Below are 19,258 nucleotides of genomic sequence, written 5' to 3'. Positions count from 1 at the left end.
GCATCATGTTATGCTTTAAAAAATCATGAAAAATAGGTATCATTATACTGAAAGTACTAAGAACTTAGCTAACAGAATTGTTGTCTATTGTGAAGGTTTTGATAAGAATTGTGAGAGATTCAAATACACGTGCGTTATTGACATCACTGCTCTCACTGGACCGCCTGGACGATCTTGCGGGCTTGTTGTGATTATTGTACGTGCGCTTTCAACAATTTTAGGAACTGCAGTTATAAACAATCAGAACATGTCTTTAACATATATTTTTTCCCTTCTTTTAGATGTATCAAGGAGGTTTAATTCTTCATAACAAATAAGCAAAATCAAAAACAGCAATACAATATATGTTATTAAAACCATTGGAATGAAACAGGAACAGAGTTATCGTTCCTGTTTGAAGTAGTCCTGATGTTCCTACGCCAATACGAAACCCTTCGAGAGGGGCACGAGTCCCGGCTTGTCCCGGAATTACACGAGTCGGTCACGAATGGTAGAAAACCCGAGAGCAGATTCGCTAACTCAGGTATGACATCAGTGACATCAAGATCATCTCTTTTGATTGCGTCTCTTGTCTCTTGCTCGAGACAAATAGGAAGGCACCGTTGCCACGTATATTGCTTACAAAGGTAACTTGCACCCAGGACTCTGTCAGGTGTCACAGGTAAGAGAATCCAGATGACACGAACAGATGATAAGTTTCACCTGGTCAGAAATGCCGCACTATAAATCAGAACCGCTCGCTTTCACCAGACCTTCGCCCCAGCTTGGACATTCTGTAAGCACTCAGACTTGTCATCCAAGTTCTACACCTGGTCACTACGTTATTACATGTAATGAGTCATGGCACAACATATGTAACGTGACACGGCGTGACAAGCCACTGTAACTGTGACCAGCGAACGTGTAATTGCTGTAATTGACGCGGTCTAGCACCGGACAAGTTCATGTATATTGATTGCAGGTTCTACAAAATTATGATATCCATCAACCCGTGCCACGTGGAGGGCAAGAGATTATTACTTTAGGGGCCATTCCTTAATAAATCGATTTTTGAATCAAGGGAGAATACATTTATAAAAAAAACAACAACAACATAAAAACGTACCCGGTTCTTAAACCGTTGCTTTATCACCAACGCGTCTTATATTCCTGGCGCTTATTACATTCGATGTTATTTTATCGTCTCTGTTTTCAAAACACAATTGTGACGATGAAAAAAATATATTTCTTGAAACGGCCCACTGTCTGTCTTTGGAGGCTTGAGTATGTAGCTTCATTATTACCGAAACTGGTTGTTTTCGCTATGACTATCAACACAAAGTAGTTTAGTAGTTTACTAATCATGGCGGTACATTTCCTCATTTTGTTTTCAGTTTGCGATGATTTTTAGATTAGTTTATATCATCTCATATTAAGCGAGTGAGGGAATTAGGAGATAAACATACTGTGTTGAAAAATCAGAGGTATATAACAAAATTATAATAGCGTGAGGTTTTAAATACAAAATCTAGAGCTATTATAATTTTATATACCTCTGATCTTCCAACACAATACGTCTATATCCATTCTACTGTAACCGCGTTATTCCGATTTTAAACAACAAATTCATAATGTGTTGGAAAATCATACTTATATAACGTGGTTATATACCTCTGAATGACGTTGATTAACCAATCACGATCCAGTATTTAGTGAAGTCATGGTAGAATGTGGTTTTACGCCGTGTTTGACAATTTTTCATCAGTATCACGGGAACACCAGCGATGGGCTTGCGCATCGTTCCTATGTGGGGGTCATCAACACGACGAAAGAAACGCCAGCCCGAACATGATTTATTATGCGTACCCACATTATTGTTGACCTGCATTCGTCACCACAGGCCCATGTCCGTAACCTCGCTATTCTGCTTGTCCCGGAATAACACGAGTGGGTAACGCACGGTTAGCCTCTCCGTTTCCGCTGTTTATTTAATGGCAAGTCGATATATACACCTGGAACAAAGTTAAGCACCTGACCACCAACAGAAACTATGTATTGTGTATTATGATTCGTTTGATAATCATGTTTAGTAAAGTATGGCAAGTGTACTTGATGTAAGTGTCAGAATGTATGACAGTTTGCAGAGTGTCCTCATGCAATATATAGACTGTTAGACTGTTAGACGAGCATACGCTCAGGATTTTTTTTTTAAAAACAAAACTTTGGACGAAGAGTGCAGAAATATAATTAAGTAATCAAAATGTGTAACCCATCACGTTTAATGATTACTTACTTACACCGTTTCTTGTCAAGACCGGGCGGTGGGGTAGCCTAGTGGTTAAAGCGTTCCATCGTCACGCCGAACACCCGGGTTCGGTTCTCCACATGGGTACAATGTGTGAAGCCCATTTTCTGGTGTCCCCCGCCTTGATATTGCTGGAATATTGCCAAAAGCGACGTTAAACCAAACTCACTCACTCACTCATGTCAAGAATTTTGTGGAGTGAATATTATTTTGCGTAACTCTTGACACAATATTTGTTTCTCGTGAATTCTGTACATTTTTGGCACGGTCGCTTACTGGGTAAAACCTTAGCTAGTCACACAGAAACCGAGGTTTTCGATTTGACATGGTGCAATGTGTGAAGATCATTCCTGGTGTCTCCCGGTGATACATACTCTTCCCACAGAGGTTAATCATATCATATCCTCGTACGTAGGCGGTGATATTGCTGGAATACTACACAAGGCGACGTAAAACCACACTCACTCACTCAGTATACGTGTGTGTGTACTTGACGCACATGTCGGCTAAAGGCATGGGTCCCGTTTCTCAAAGTTCTCGTAAGCCTCATGAAGATCTCGTAACTTTTCGCGTAGCATTTGCACGTCATATACTGTAACATAGGAAGTCGGAAGGGTACGAGAAAAGGTACGAGACCTTAGGCTTACGAGAGTTTCGTGGAAGGGGGCCCTGGGTCCCGATCCACAACGCATTCGTAGCGCTACGACATTCGTAAGTCTATGATGAACTAAAGCGTTACGACATTCGTAAGTCTATGATGAACTAAAGCGTTACGACATTGGTAAGTCTATGATGAACTAAAGCGTTACGACATTCGTAAGTCTATGATGAACTAAAGCGTTACGACATGTCGTAACGGTACGAACTCTCTGTGGATCGCTAACCTGGACCTGGATCATCTAAAAGATCACAACTGCTGATCTGATCCAGCTTTCCTCTTGACTTATCTTGTCCTGTGTAGACGACGACAATGGATGGTGGTGTGATTGTTCGACGTGCTTCACTGGAAGACTGCAGTGCTGTTCTGGACATAAACAGACATGTCTATTTTGGTCTAGACTACCTACCGTCTCAGTACACGGACATGGCTCAGGACCCGGATTTCACCTTGTATGTATGTGAGCATGAAGAGAGGGTGGTAAGTAGTCATGGGTCGCTCTGTAATCATCCTTGATATCTCTTGGGTATACGTTCGCATAAATCTCCACTATACCCTGGATGCATCTACGGCTCCCCCTTTGCTGGCTGCGCATTCTCACAGTAGCCAATCAGCTATGGCACCCTTTGTTTGCAGTGCGATTCAGATTTTGAATAAATCCTACAGACAAATTGACAGGTTCGAAAACTGTTTCTACCTCTTACAGAGTACCTCTGCATAATTTGTGTTGCAAGGTTTAATCGTTTAGATAACTTAAGAAGCGAAAGTGAGTTGTGATTGGAACGCTCGGCTTCCCAGCGTAGACACCTGATTGGATAAAATGCCAGCCAAGGGAGGTAATAAAAATCATCGGGCTAATCCATAAATACATCCGTGGTACAGTGGAGATTTATGGGAACGTACATGTATAACCGAGGATTCCACATCATATGGCATTCGGGGTTTTTTTGTTAGTTGTTTGATGCAGCACTGACCAGCTATTGGCGGCTGTCTGTAAATAGTCTTGCTTGTCATAACTGGGAACTTCTTAATACTTCCTGGTGTACACCGTTTAGTGCTTTTTGTGTTTAACCACAGGCAAACTGTAGCGCAAGTGGATTTGCGCAGCGTAGAGAATATGACCAGTCTTTATATATGCGAGTGAAGCGAGCAAAGGTTGGCAACACACTTCCCTCGCTTCGGTTCAAAAAGTATTTTTCGTGTCAACGTAAAATATCGCCACCATCAAAGGTACACTCCCATTTCCTCACTAGGTTGTGCTCTCCGATTTCCAACCCCATATTTAATAATTACTCACGTGAAATATGTTTTATTCAACCTTTTTAAGCGCCACTCGTGGTATTCAGTTCGTGCTTCGCCTCCATTACCCCAGCCAGCTTCCGGCTCAACGGAGTGAAGGAACAAGAATAAGTAGAAATTATAAAGATACATGTATACCATATTGCCTAATTTTATCATGACTCTGTTGGAATGTATTTGTCTGAAGTGTCGGCGTTGTTGTTAGATCTTTTGTAACATTTCTTCTACAATAAACACACTTCTGGCGTAGTGTGAGTATGAAGCATGGGAGGTAACTCTTTATGTATTCTATACGGAATAATAACTTGTTCCTTCACTGCTTTGAACCGGAAGCTGGCTGGGGTAATGGAGGCGAAGAACGGTCTGATGTACCACGAGTGGCTCTTAAGATGTTGAAAAAAACATATTTCACGTGAGTAATTGTTAAATATGGGGTCGGAAATCTGCGATCACAACCTAGTCAGGAATTTGGAGTGTACCTCTGATGGTGGCGATATTTTATTTTGACACGAAAAATACTTTTTGAACCGAAGCGAGGGAAGTGTGTTGCCAACCTTTGCTCGCTTCGCTCGCATATATGAAGACTGTTCATAATCTCTACGCTGCGCAACTCCACTTGCGCTACAGTTTGCCTGTGGTTTAACACCGCACCCACCAATAATGCACCTATACGAGGGCGGTCATTATAAAGTCGCGTGTGGACCACCGACAATTATGTGATTGACATCATGAACATCGACCTACATACTTGAGAAATAATGACATGTTTCAACCAAGTCGGTGAGATCACCATATCCCAACTAATAGCTCATTACAACAAATTCTTTCCTGTTTGTCACGTCACGTTTGTCACGTTTTGTCACGTTTCAGTCTTCTGTCAGCCCCATGCCTCTATTAGAGGGAAGCGGCTAAGTTGTAAACAATTGCAACAGGCGGCACATTCGGATTTCCCCACCCCAACACCCTCCCAACTGCAGACACACACACATATATATTTGTAATGTAGTGGTCAAAACATTCGTTACAAGGGCGGTGGGGTCGCCTCGTGGTTAAAGCGTTCGTCCATTACAGGTAGGGGTTGGGGTGACGTAGTCTAGTGGTTTACGCATTCGTTCATTACAGGTAGGGGTGGGGTAGTCTAGTGGTTAAAGCGTTCGTCCATTACAGGTAGGTTTTGAGGTAGGGTTCGGGTGGGATAGTCTAGTGGTTAAAGCATTCGTCCATTATAGGTGAGGTTTGGATAGTCTAGTGGTTAAAGCATTCGTCCATTACAGGTGAGGTTTGGATAGTCCAGTGGTTAAAGCGTTCGTTTATTACATGGGCGGCGGGGTAGTCTAGTGTTTAAAGCGTTCTTTCATTACAGGTGGGGAGGGGGTGGAAATGGAGATGGGGATGGGGTAGCCTAGTGGTCAAAGCGTTCGTTCATTACAGGTGGGGATGGGGATGGGGATGGAGTAGCCTCGTGGTTAAAGCGTTCGTTCATTACAGGTGGGGATGGGGATGGGGATGGGGATGGGGATGGGGATGGAGTAGCCTCGTGGTTAAAGCGTTCGTTCATTACACTAGGGTTCGGTTACCCACATGGTGGCTGTGTGTGAAGCCCATGTCTAATGCCCCCAAGCCGTGGGATTGCTGGAATATTGCTAAAAGCAGCATAGATCATACTCATTGAAAACAACTCGGAGTAAGTCAGACAACACGACTGAAGCCGAATCATACTTTGCTCCGCAGATTGCGTTTGAGGCTGTTTGTGAGGTCAACGGAGGCGAAACTTTGATGATGAGGTCAGCTCGTATCAACGAGGAGTATCAAGGTCAAGGTCTTCTGATGAAACTACGGAAGCAAATAAAACAAGACTTCACTGGACACCCATTGGTTAACAGCTTTGCCAGCAGTTTAACGGCAAACACAAAATACAGGGCGAATGCGTCTTTCCTGGCCAAAAATAAACTTGTATTGGAGCGGGTAAGAAAACCAAAGCTGCTATGCTTCTTTTGTTTAAAAGCAAGGTCAACCACAGGGAAACTCTAGCGCAAATGTGGTTGCGCAGCGTAGAAAAAAATGACCAGTCTTCATATATGCGAGCGAAGCGAGCAAAGATTGGCAACACACTTCCCTTGCTTCGGTTCAAAAAGTATTTTTCGTGTCAACATAAAATATCGCCACCATCAGAGGTACACTCCCATTTCCTCACTAGGTTGTGCTCTCCGATTTCCAACCCCATATTTAATAATTACTCACGTGAAATATGTTTTATTCAACATTTTAAGCGCCACTCGTGGTATTCAGTTCATTCTTCGCCTCTATTACCCCAGCCAGCTTCCGGCTCAACGGAGTGAAGGAACAAGAATAAGGCAAAATTATAAAGATATACCATATTGCCTAATTTTATCATGATTCTGTTGGAATGTATTTGTCTGAAGTGTCGGCGTTGTTGTTAGATCTTTTGTAACATTTCTTCTACAATAAACACACTTCTGGCGTAGTGTGAGTATGAAGCATGGGAGGTAACTCTTCATGTATTCCATACGGAATAACAACTTGTTCCTTCACTGCTTTGAACCGGAAGCTGGCAGGGGTAATGGAGGCGAAGAACGGTCTGACGAGTGGCGCTTAAAATGTTGAATAAAACATATTTCACGTGAGTAATTGCTAAATATGGGGTTGGAAATCGGAGAGCACAACCTAGTCAGGAATTTGGAGTGTACCTTTGATGGTGGCGATATTTTATTTTGACACGAAAAATACATTTTGAACCGAAGCGAGGGAAGGGTGTTGCCAACCTTTGCTCTCTTCACTCGCATATATAAAGACTGGTCATAATCTCTACGCTGCACAACTCCACTTGCTACAGTTTGCTTGTGGGTCAACAATGCAACCTCAGTTATTTTAGTCTTTAAATTTCTAACTTGATTCAGTCACGATGGCTGCAATATTACAGACGTGGCTTATAAAGGTAACTCCCTCACTCTCTGAATTATTGAGGGAAACAGTTACCACAGAAACACACTTTTATGCTCCACCAAAAAAATATGTCTAATCTTTTGAGACAGATGGACGCCAATGTTTGTAAACACTACAGAAAAAACATTTTCATTATCCAACAAAACATTTTTTTGAAGGAGCTGTAGACGAAAGTCTTGTTAAGTAGAGGGTTTGATCATTGCAAATCAGTGACGACACGACACCAGATGTGAGCTTGCCCCGTCCCCACCACAACTGGCACAGGTCCTTTTTCTAACCTCACATGTAAATGTCGCTGTTTGATTGGTTGAGAAACGCATTCGGTACTTCGTGGTAGTTACTTTTGTTTTTATCTCGAATAACATTAAATGACGCATGATGCACGGAAATTATCGATGCTTTGCGAATGGAAATTGATTGAAGGGAGATAACTCTATAACTGTTTTTCTTGTGTTATCCGCAAAATCTAGCGATGGCCACAAAAACAGTTGACTCTCTTTCCAATAAATAAATTTCTACAAAACGTTCAAATGTAATCCCTGTGAATGTTAAGAAGGGGAATTACAAAAGCGGCGACTTTACTGAGACAATACCAAAGGGGAAAAAGAGCAAGAGGCAAGATTCGTATCGCTTGATTCACATATGATGGCAGAAGTGTACATGGTTCAAACAGTTCAGAATTAACATTGAGGTGTTCGGTAAGATAAATACGTTGTTCACTAGTCCTTCGGGGACCATGGGTCTAGGTACCCTCAATGTTTATGTTTCCTGAGTCCGAAGGGCGGGGGGACCATAAACAAACATCGAGGGCACCCCAACCTAACACCAGTGTAAAACTTGTAATGTTCGAGACATCGAGCCGTTCGAATATTCACATTAAATACACATTTTCTCTCCAGTCCGAATGTACAATAACCGCGGTTCTAAAGACCATAAATTCTAGTTCGTTCTTAAACGTAGTTCGTTATACGCAGTAATGTTCCGTTAGGGTTCGGGACAAAGATCCTAGTTTATTGACCCGTGAAGGTCCCGGGGTAGAATAGGCCTTCATCAACCCATACTTGCCATAAAAGGCGACAATGCTTGTCGTATATAAAAGGCGACTAAAGGGATCGGGTGGTCATGCTCGCTGACTTGGTTGACACATGTCATCGGTTCCCAATTACGCAGATAGATGTTCATGCAGATGATCACTGGATTGTCTGGCCCAGACTCGATTATTTACAGACGGCCGCCATGTAGTTGGAATATTGCTGAGTGCGGCATGAAACTAAACTCACTCACTCACTCGTAGCACTGGCCGTGGGTGCCATGCTAGGGTACACAACGTACGTGATATATACTAAACGTAAAACTCACTCACTCACTCACCCTGGTCTATTACATACATGACCTCGTTACAAGCGTGTTTGTTATAACCCGGCTTCCTATATTTCCAGGCATTGTTCTACCACAGTTTCAACATACAAGAGGTCCTTGAGAAAACGACTGTTAGAAGTAAAACAAAACAGATATCATCTCAAGATTTGTGTAACCTCTTCCAAAACAAAAAGCTCATGAAATATCTGTTTCCATGGGACCGTGTTGCGATCAATAGTTGGCACCTGAGACCGGTTGCCGAAAACAAACGCCACATTGACAGACAAAAACCGGTTATTTTCATTAGCAAAGACTTGGAGAAAGGCCACGGTTTCCTCACTATGGGGCTGGTGATCAAGGTCCCTGTAGGGATTTCATTGCATCTGGAAATCTATGGCAACGGAGACGACTCCGAGCTGGAGAAACACTTGCACAGCCATGTGTTGGCGGTGAAGGGGTTAAGCTCGGACAACGTGCACCTGTTGACGTACTGTGATATGACGTTGGACGCATCGGTTATCTGCAGTCTGTATGACCGTCTGGAGTTGAATGTGATGGACAACCCTTTTAAAACCTTACAATTCTTTGAGGAAGACATCCACACTCATTCACACGATTAACGGCGATTTAACTTGTTTTTGATTTCCCATCGGAGTTATATTGGGTTAATATCAGTGGGTAGAGAAACTGAGAAGGTTAGTCCAACTTCAATAGTACCTACATACATTATCTGTTTGGTAAACACAAGGGCGTTTCACACAGACTATTCAACTGAATCAATATGCCACGAGAGTAAGTGAGTGAATTTGTTTTAAGGTCCAGCTGTTTCACGCCAGACTAGGATACCGCGATCGGAACAAGCATACAAGTGTTATGTTATGTCCGGTCGGTAAAAAGGCGCAAGAAGCAAATCGTACACATGTAAGATATGTTATGTTTGAGAATATACTATTTACAGATTTTAGGTGATTTGTGATTGTTGTTATGGGATTGGGGAATTGCAGGGGCATTGCGTCTGTGTGGCGACGGGGTATGGTACCTGGGATTCAAACAGCAGTCTCCGCAGTCTGAGACACCAAATCACCACCGACAAGGCTACGAAACCGAAAGTCCGACAGATGACAGATGTCACGTACCTGTCACGCCGATAAATCGTCTACCCCCAATGAGTGTGAATATGCGTTCGAATCCCGATTTCGTTACAGGTGTGTTCAAGGCATTGTGTATTAAGGCAAACCATTACAACCTGTGTCATTGATCGTTGAATCAGTCATGCACAAGGGCACTGAGAGGTACTCTGGACCCATATTCCCAGGGCCAGGACACCTAACACCAGTCCACTCATGGTTATACAACTAGAATACTGGTCAAAGGGGTGTTGAACTAAAGTACTCCTCGACGGTTATTATATATACTATATCTGCGGTTATTTTCCAAGTATGGAAGAGACACTGGATGGAATTTTGTAGCACTTGATTCAAAAGGATGCCTTGCACAGTTGAAAGAACAGTCTTTTTTTGCTGTTTCATGCCTTACTCAAGAATATTACATCTGTATGGGGTCAGTCTGTAAAAAGGCCTGTCTGCGCCAGACTATCAGGTGACCAACAGTATGAGCATCGATCTACGCAGTTGTGATTCGATGTCAACCAAATCAGCGAGTCTGACCACCCGATCCCGTTAGTTGCCTCTTCCGACAAGCATGGTCGCCTTTTGTGGCAAGCATGGGTTGCTGAAGACCTATTCTACCCCGGATTTTCACGGGTTCTCATGGTTTGTAGTCACTCACCTTGACAAGAATATGGTTACACACACTCGCATGTCTTGGGCTAATGGGTTGTAATATGTACGATGAGGCTTGAGTACTAAAGATTTCCGATTGTAGTAATGTCACCCATGATAGTACATTATTCACACGCACGGTACTGAAATGCATACGTGAAACAAGAAAGGTTCCATTAGTGAGTGAGTGAGTTTAGTTTTACGCCGCTTTTTAGCAATATTCCAGCAATATCACGGCGGGGGACATCAGAAAATGGGCTTCACACATTGTACCCATGTGGGGAATCGAACCCGGGTCTTCGGCGTGACGAGCGAACGCTTTAACCACTAGGCTACCCCACCGCCCAAAGTTTCATTATCGCATATTACTAAATACTCTTGCTGTTTCTCTGCAAATGTCTCACGGTTGTGGTCAGTCCGGAGCTGTACAACATGTGTTCCCGCAATCGGCAAAAATGTTATTCAGTACAAGAAGCACCCGCCATTCATACAATTTGGAAAAACTCAAGAGTTTGTGTATTATACACGAGGACAATGGGATAGCTTCATGGTTAAATCGTTCGCCTTGTCACACCGAGACCCTGGTTCTTGACATGGGTCGAAGGTGTGAAGTCTATTTCTGGTGTCCCCCAGCCATGATAATGTACGAGTCGTTTGTTTGTCCACAACAGATTCTTCTTCAGCTGAGTCTGTCATTTTCATACCGTTCAGTTCGCTCGTGATTACTTGTATATATTCTCTAAATGACGCACACGTCGCTGGTCATATTACCAAACTGGATACCCGACTGCCAGACGAGGCACCTGTTTACAATCACAGCGTTTCTGCTGCAGTGGTCCTATATGTAGACTTGCCAAAGTCCCTAAGGTAAAACTTAACAGTTTAAATAATTTCTTGGAAAAATAATAAATAAGAGACCGGGTCCGCGTGTCTAGACTTGCCTCTTCAAAGGACAGAAGTACAATACGTCCGTTGGCTTAACATGCAACACAGCCAAGGCTATGTTATATGTTGCATACTCCATTGTAGCTGTGATAATAGCTCTTACCTCTTTCACCATCTCTAATGAAAACGGCTGTTAACATGGCGGTTAATGTGTTCCCGGTCAGCGCATATTCGACCCATAACCCCATTATAACCCCATTATAACCCACCCGGCACCCGTTGGTTTGGCGAGGGTAGAAACAAGTTTTTCAAACGTGACTTTTCTAACATAGAGACATCAAGGCTGATATCGCCACGTTTTCACTGTGTCTATAATGTAACATATATTGTAAACAGTGCTGTCAAACTCGCACATCGTGCATAGCTTCATTGCATGTACATGTAAGGTCATATCAGATTATTTGATATTTGATTGGTCGGAACCCTGATTTTAAAGCAACAGCATTTCATTGATTTTTATGGGGGCCGCTTGTGTATCATAAATGCAGTCACACTTGGCAGATGCGGAAGAGCCTGGATATGAACACCTACTTATTGTTTTATTATGCGAACACACATCTCTCTTGTATGTGTGCTGAAGTGTGTCAGCATAAGTACATTTCACACTGTCGCGAGTCACGCCACATCACACGTAGAGACCTGGGTGTCTGTTTCAACACTGCTTACTTTCCAGGCTATATGTGCAAATGTTTTAGTCACGGTCTGTTTCTGTGGTCCATGGAAACATACACCATGGGTAATTGTAACTGGAGGACTCATTACCGTTATCACCGGAGGGTTTTGTGAAACGGGGCCCAGGACTTTACAGCGGAACTGTGAAAGCCTCACAGATCACCAAGCGACATATATCCAGTTTCAATTGCTTCTGTTTTCAAAACAATGTAACAGGTGATAGCTACGTCTAGCCAATATTGTACGAAAGCCTAATGCTGCCACTTTTGTAGCAAGATGACATACTCATACATATAGCCTACACCCTACACCCTACACCCTACACCCTACACCCTACACCACCCGAGTTTCAGTGGTCATAAAACAAAACTTTCAGTGCAATAGGGAGAATGCGCACCCTTGGAACCACGGTATCTTCCCACAAAGCAGACCGCTTAACACAACACAATTTAGGGTTGGTTGCATAAGACTTAATTAAACTGATAATAACAACATGTGCCCATATATGTAATATATAAACTATACTTTTTTTAATTCATGTAATGAATTATGATTTTTATATTAAGATCTATTGCATCAAAGATACAAAATTAAGTACTTGAGAACATTCTCAGCTTCTCAAACAACTCAGTTCTCGACTACTTTTCACTCTAATTACCAGTAAACTATGAGAGATGGAAATGTGTTGTTGCTTTACTCTGCAGTGACTGGTAGCAGAACAAAATAGAATTTTCATTCTTTTCTCAAAAACACAAAAGGTGAAACATAGAACATACAAGTATATGTAAATATAATTAAAATATTTACATGATATAATTTGAAAAGGCACAGTGTTTCATATATTTGGATAATTTGAGAGTGAGTGGTTGATAATCACATTTCATGACAAAAATACATGTACGGGTGGAGGGATTCACACAGAAATATTTGGTTAAAAAATGATATTCGTTGTTGTTCTACAAGTGGTGGGCATATTAGTAAAGCATGGAATTCTATGGCTTGACTACAAAGATTACAATGTCGGCTTTCTTTCAAACCATTCAGACAGTGCCCTGTTTCCATTGGTAACCTATGATTTGTTGTCCTTAATTTTGTCAGTGAAATTCTACTTTGTAAGGTTAATTTAACATGAGGTTCTGGAATAAGTGCTTTTTCATACATTGTGAAATGAAATCCTTTTGATGATTGAGTATTGCTTGAATTCCAAGATTGAACAGACTGGTCTAACTCACTGTACTCACTATGCTATGTACTGACTCCGGGTGAACTCATTAATGGAATAGGGGTGGAGAGCATGGCTGAGCTAATTCGTGTACTCACTGAGTTTATGTTACAGGAGGTCTGTCATTTGGGAGTGAACCGCAACTAAGAGTTAACAATGAAATGATACCATATATTCGATACCTGTGATGATATGACTGAAGTCAATGTGGTCAAAAAGCATACCATTTTGGTATGAATATCAGTACGAATTGGTTTGCTTCCAGTCTCCACATACAACATATAGCGGTGCAGTTTTCTTGAAAATATTAAATGATCATTTTCAATAACACTTAAAGTTTCATATGGCCAGAGGTCGTATAACCATTTCTAAACCTAATGTTGTCTTTTATATCAGGGCACATACCACAATTTTCAACGGTACAGCTTAATTAAGTCTTATGCAGCCAACCATAAAATGTGTTGTTTTAAGTGGTCTGTCTTTTTGGATGATCGATACCGCCAGAAGCATATTTCCTAAACTATTTGTGATAACTTCATCAGACTTAGAACACGTATCAAGCATGATAGATAGGTTTGCCATTGGGAGTTAAAACCCAGATATGAATCTTTTGAGGTTTTCACCCAAAGGTGACTTAGGCTGTGTATATGAGGATGTAAAGTTGTTCGGAGCAGATTTCCTTAAACTATACATGCTAGCTTCATCAAATTTGGCACACAAATCAAGCACGATCTAAGATGTGCAATTTAATGGTTATACTCAGATATGAATTTTATTTTTGTTGTATCCATGGACACGTGACTTAGGCTGTGACTATGAGAATGTCATCTTGCTCGGGGCAGATCTCTTAAAACTATACATGCTAACTTCATCAAACTTAGAAATTAAGAAAAATAAAATCGAAGCAACGAGTAAATACTCGAATTTTACAGTTTATGAAAGAAACTTGAAGCAACGAGAAAATATTCGAAATTTCAAGTTTTTGACTGAAACTTGAAGTAACGAGAAAACACTCGAAACAACGTGAAATTACTCGAAGCAACGAAAAAATATTTGAAATAACGAGAAAATACTTGAAGTTACGAGAAAATTATTGAAATAACGAGAAAATACTTGAAGTTACGAGAAAATTATTGAAATAACGAGAAAACACTCGAAGCAACGAGTAAATAATCGAAGTAACGAGAATTGTCTTTGAAAAAAATATTTGATGTTACAAAAGTGGCAGCATTAGGCTTTCATAATATTGAGATCATGTCTCTGATTTCTCCCCAAACCAGATCTCACTGGCTTGTGTCCCACCTGATGTCTCCATCACAAGGTATCATTGTCCCACTGCCAGTTTCCGATGCATCCCAACAGCTGTTTCCTGTTGCCCAACCATGTATCCGACACTCCAGCACCATGCACCTGTCATCGATGATCGCGGAAGATTGAAAGGTGACTTTCCGTGATATCATCTGGCTCAAAAACATTAACTGATGGGTAATGTATGTTCTGACACATCACAGGTCCGGGTGCGAGGGTATATAGTGACAGTAAATTTCGCTTTCAGACTATGTAGTGTTGGCAAGTCACAGGTCCAACATTGAAGGTAAGTCTGTTTTGTTTGTTGTTACAGGCCGCACTCGGCTATATTCCAGCTACATGGCGGCTGTCTGTAAATAATCGACTCTTGACCAGACAATCCAGTGATGAACTGCATGAGCATCGATCTACGCAAATGGGACCTGTGGGAAGTAAGTTAGCAAGCCTCACAACCAAGAACCGTTAGTCGGCTACAGAAGATCAAATCTTAACCAGATCTTCACGGGCTTAAACAACATCAATGATGATGGTGATGATAATGATAATGGTTTGTTGAAAACATGTTCTAACGTAATTATAACATCATATTCCAACAGTAATAAGTCTCCAAGTAGATACCGGTACACAAAACTGTCTTTAAAATATATCTCAAACTTCAAAATATTTGTAGTGTCCTGTCGTGTTTAAGTGTAGACGGCCTGTACCAAAGATTAAAGGGAAAAAGTATTAAATGCATTGTATCCCAATTGCGTAGATTGATGCTCATGCAGTTGGTCACTGGATTGTCTGGTCAAGACTTTATTATTTATAGACTGCCGCCATATTGGTGGGATATTGCTGAGTGCGGCATAAAACTAAACTCACTCACATAACCTAAAACTGCAACCTGTCGCAATAGTGTAGATCGGTGCTCAACATATCAATCACTGGTTTGTCCAGACTCGAATATAACGGGAACATCGCGATTGTAGGACAAAAGCCCTTTGGACAAAAACCCCCAGGACGAAAAACCCACATCACAAAAACTCAAGGACTACAAGCTCAAATGAAGACGTGGACACAACCCCCAAACATGTTTTAACTACTGAGTGATTGACAAAGTCACATGTAAACATTGATGAGGGCGAAGATTCATTATTAATGAGGAATAACTGACTTCTACAGTATGAAAAGTTTAAAAATCAACTTAGTATTTAGATATGTACATATTATTAGGTATTTCAACTCACTGTCATATTACAACTGGTCAAATGTCGGCTAAAAATACTTGAATAACAAATAATCTTCATTATTCATTTGGACCTTTTGAGAATTTTGTCCTACATTGTGGGGATTTTTTGGATGAAGAGATATTTACAAAAAACGGGTCCACGTGCATTTCATGCCAAATTATACATTTGGAGAGCTAGGCAGTAGGTAAAATACTGTGGTTCAGTGAGTGTGAGACAGACAACACTGCAGGTAGGGCTAGGCAGTAGGGAAAATTAAGTGGTTCAGGGACTGTGAAACAGTCAATACTACAGAGAGGGCTGGGCTGTAGGGAAAATGAAGTGGTTCAGTGACTGTGAGACAGAAAACAATGCAGGGAGGGCTACTCAGTAGGGAAAATGAAGTGGTTCGGGGACTGTGAGACAGAGAACAATGCAGGGAGAGCTACTCAGTAGGGAAAATGAAGTGGTTCGGGGACTGTGAGACAGAAAACAATGCAGGGAGGGCTACTCAGTAGGGAAAATGAAGTGGTTCGGGGACTGTGAGGAAGACAACACGATAGGAAGGGCTAGGCAGTAGGAAAAAATAATGTGGTTCAGAAACTGTGAGATGACTTGACGTGTTTTGGCTGTTTGTTTGTAATCGTATCACTACGGGAAAATAGTGCTCAGTAGTAGACCTTGGTATTGAACAGATGTGAAATAACATATAATTTAAGTATTTATACTAGCAAAAGAGATGAGTCAGTAGGTGATACTGACTACAAACACACACGTGCCTCACCCAACCGTGGGTACAACACGCTTTCTAATACCGTTATAATATATGATATAAAAGCAATAAGCCATCGACATGAAGCGAAATAGGAGAGGAAAATACATGACTAATTTCTGAATAAATAATGTATTTATGTGGACAAATTTCTTGAAGATTATATGGCTTTGTTAGTATTATTGAACAAATCGCCGTTATTTTGCAGATGCGCCCTGTGTGCGTCTTTCTGCTGATCTTCATTCTAGCGGCACCGACCTCCTCGTTGTTCTTTCGCCTTTTCCGTCGCCGACGTCGTCGACGCCATGTTATCATCCATGTAGATCACCCGTACCCGCCCACCCCTTACTGGTCCTATCACCGTCGTCGTCGCTTTTGGAAAAGAGGTAAGTCGAACATCACATTGATTAGACCAGTGACGATTGCTGGTGGGTTTTTGATAAGATTCGTGTCGCAAAATGTCAGCAGTTTAACCCACTCAGCCACCGCGGCGTCAGCGAAAAAGTCTGACCATTTGTAATCTAGACCAGAGACTTTGTGTACCCCTCTGAGAAGTGTACAATGGCATTGTGTATTCCTCAGATTCGTGTTGTTTGTCAGGTAAGATCCCTCAATGTTCGTGCTGCGATTTTGAGTCTCTCCTATACTGAGCTGCAACCCGTGAAGATCCGGCTTAGAACTGGTCTTCAACCAGACATGCTTGTCATAAGAGGGACAAACTGGATCGAGTAGGCAGACTCGCTAACCTGGTTGCCACATGCCATCGTATCCCAGTTGCGTAGATCGATGCCCATACTGTTGATCACAGGATTATCTGACCTCGACTCGACTGTTTACAGACCACTGTCGTATAGCTGGAATGTCAATCAGATTGTGAAGCCATTATCAAGTCGGCATTAACCTCAACACACTCTCGTTTGTGTTTGGTTGTAGTGACGTATTGTCGTCTCAGTGAATACACGACGTCTTGTCAAAAGTAGTCAGATTACTGAAAAAGTTTAATCCCTGATATAACACATAGACTGTTAGTAGCGCTGGCGACCCGTCTACATCCGGGGTAGAATGGGCCTTCAGCAACCCATGCTTGCCATAAAAAGGCGACTATACTTGTCGTGAGAGGCGACTAACGGGATCGGGTGGTCAGGTTGGCTGACTTGGTTGGCACATGCCATCGGTTCCCGGTTGCGCAGTTCCAATGCTGTTGATCACTGGACTGTCTGGTCCAAACTCACTCACTCACTCGTAGCTCTGGCCACGGGTCACACGCACACGCACGCGCACGCGCACACACACACACATCTACACACAGTCCGCCATGTATCTACACACACATGCATGTGCGGAATACACTCGCACACAGATACACACAGACGTAGACGCGCGCACACGTAGATACACAGACACGCACGCACGCACGCACGCATGCACACACACAGAGACAGACGTGATTGTGCAGTGTTGCTCACTTTGCTCTTGTATTGCAATTATGAAAGAACAAACCATTCTTTGTTATTGCACTATTGATCTCCCGATACAGTAACTAAGTAACGTAAAGTTTGTCCAGACAAAGCGGATTAGTCGTGAGCCGAATATGATGTGAAATGAATAACCCGGATATTTCCTTCATGGCAGATACGGTTGCCGTGGAGCCGGACGAGGACGTAATGCAGTACGCAGACTCAAACCTCATAGCGGAAAGAAGCGCCGATCTTCCTGGTAAGGGTTCTTTATGAGTGAGCGAGTATTGTTTTACACCTCAGTATCGCTGCGCTGGATGCCCATGTAGGGACTCTGGTTTCGTCCCTGACGGGCGAAGGCTTTGACCCATCGTCTTCTAAACCCACATCCCCATAGGAAAGTGTCAAACAAAACATATACATGTATATAGATATTTTGTTTCGGTAGGATTTCTTCACAAGTCTTCCTTCTTTTTCAGACCCCGGGGAATAAGGTGATGGCTACACCCAGATGTCTGTACCAAACAGCCGCTGTGTCCGACACAGCCGAATAAAGCATTTAACACACGTAGGAGGGTAGTCAATGAAGGTTCAAGCTGTAGATAGTGACTGACGCTTTAGCTTTACACGTTGTTTCATTGCTTGCCGAGTGACGCTGCAAGGATATAGTGAGGGAGTGAGTTTGGTTTTACTAATCCAGCGATATCACGGCTTGGAATCCCAGAAATAGGTCACACCTTGTACCCATGTGGGGAATCGAACCGGGGTTTTCGGCGTTACGAACGAACTCTTAAACCATTAGGCTATCCCTGTGTTTGAACCTATGTATGCATTGTATCAGTGTAATAGAGAATAATTCTAAATCGTTCACAGTGCAGTCAGAAAAGAATGACAGCGGTGGGGCAGCGTAAACGTTAAAGCGTTCACTTGTTACGTTACGTCGAAGATCCGTGTTCGATTCCCCATGTGAGTACAGTGTCAAGCCGTTTTGGGAGCCCTAGTCATGATGTTGCTGGAATATTGCTAACAGAGGCGTAACACCATACTCACTCACTCACTCACTCACTCACTCTGTATCATCCTGTCACAGCGTCAGCAAACCTAAATCGCATGTATTCATGACAGACATAACACCCTTACCTGTCTACAGTGACACGTAACCGATGGCGACATAAAATCGGTTCTCAACAAGCTAGGTACAACAGTGTTTTGAGTAACTCGTAGCTCAGGTCAAATTACTTTCAAATTCAATTTATTTGTTATTATCACTATCTCCTGGAACAAACTACATTACAAAGCAAACCAGAGAAAGTAAATGGGGGTGAGCTA

The 19,258-nt window shown here is 42.2% G+C and overlaps 1 protein-coding gene and 1 long non-coding RNA gene across 2 annotated transcripts; both read left to right on the top strand.

Moving 5' to 3' along the window:
* Window positions 1–396: 396 nt before the first annotated feature.
* Window positions 397–9,528, top strand: LOC137287493 (histidine N-acetyltransferase-like). Its single transcript, XM_067819826.1, has 4 exons — window positions 397–523; window positions 3,246–3,422; window positions 5,973–6,206; window positions 8,645–9,528. The coding sequence occupies exons 1-4, from the start codon at window positions 488–490 to the stop codon at window positions 9,182–9,184; spliced, it is 987 nt and encodes a 328-aa protein (XP_067675927.1). The 5' UTR covers window positions 397–487; the 3' UTR covers window positions 9,185–9,528.
* Window positions 9,529–14,597: 5,069 nt separating this feature from the next.
* Window positions 14,598–18,497, top strand: LOC137286170 (uncharacterized). The gene is made up of 4 exons (XR_010956982.1): window positions 14,598–14,778; window positions 16,681–16,858; window positions 18,105–18,188; window positions 18,409–18,497. It is a non-coding gene; the product is annotated as an uncharacterized lncRNA (long non-coding RNA).
* The last annotated feature ends 761 nt before the right edge of the window (window positions 18,498–19,258 follow it).

The sequence above is a fragment of the Haliotis asinina genome, chromosome 6, assembly GCF_037392515.1.
Source record: "Haliotis asinina isolate JCU_RB_2024 chromosome 6, JCU_Hal_asi_v2, whole genome shotgun sequence".
Taxonomy (NCBI): domain Eukaryota; kingdom Metazoa; phylum Mollusca; class Gastropoda; order Lepetellida; family Haliotidae; genus Haliotis; species Haliotis asinina.
Note: the sequence above shows the minus strand (reverse complement) of the source record. Positions and strands in the feature narration are given on the sequence as shown.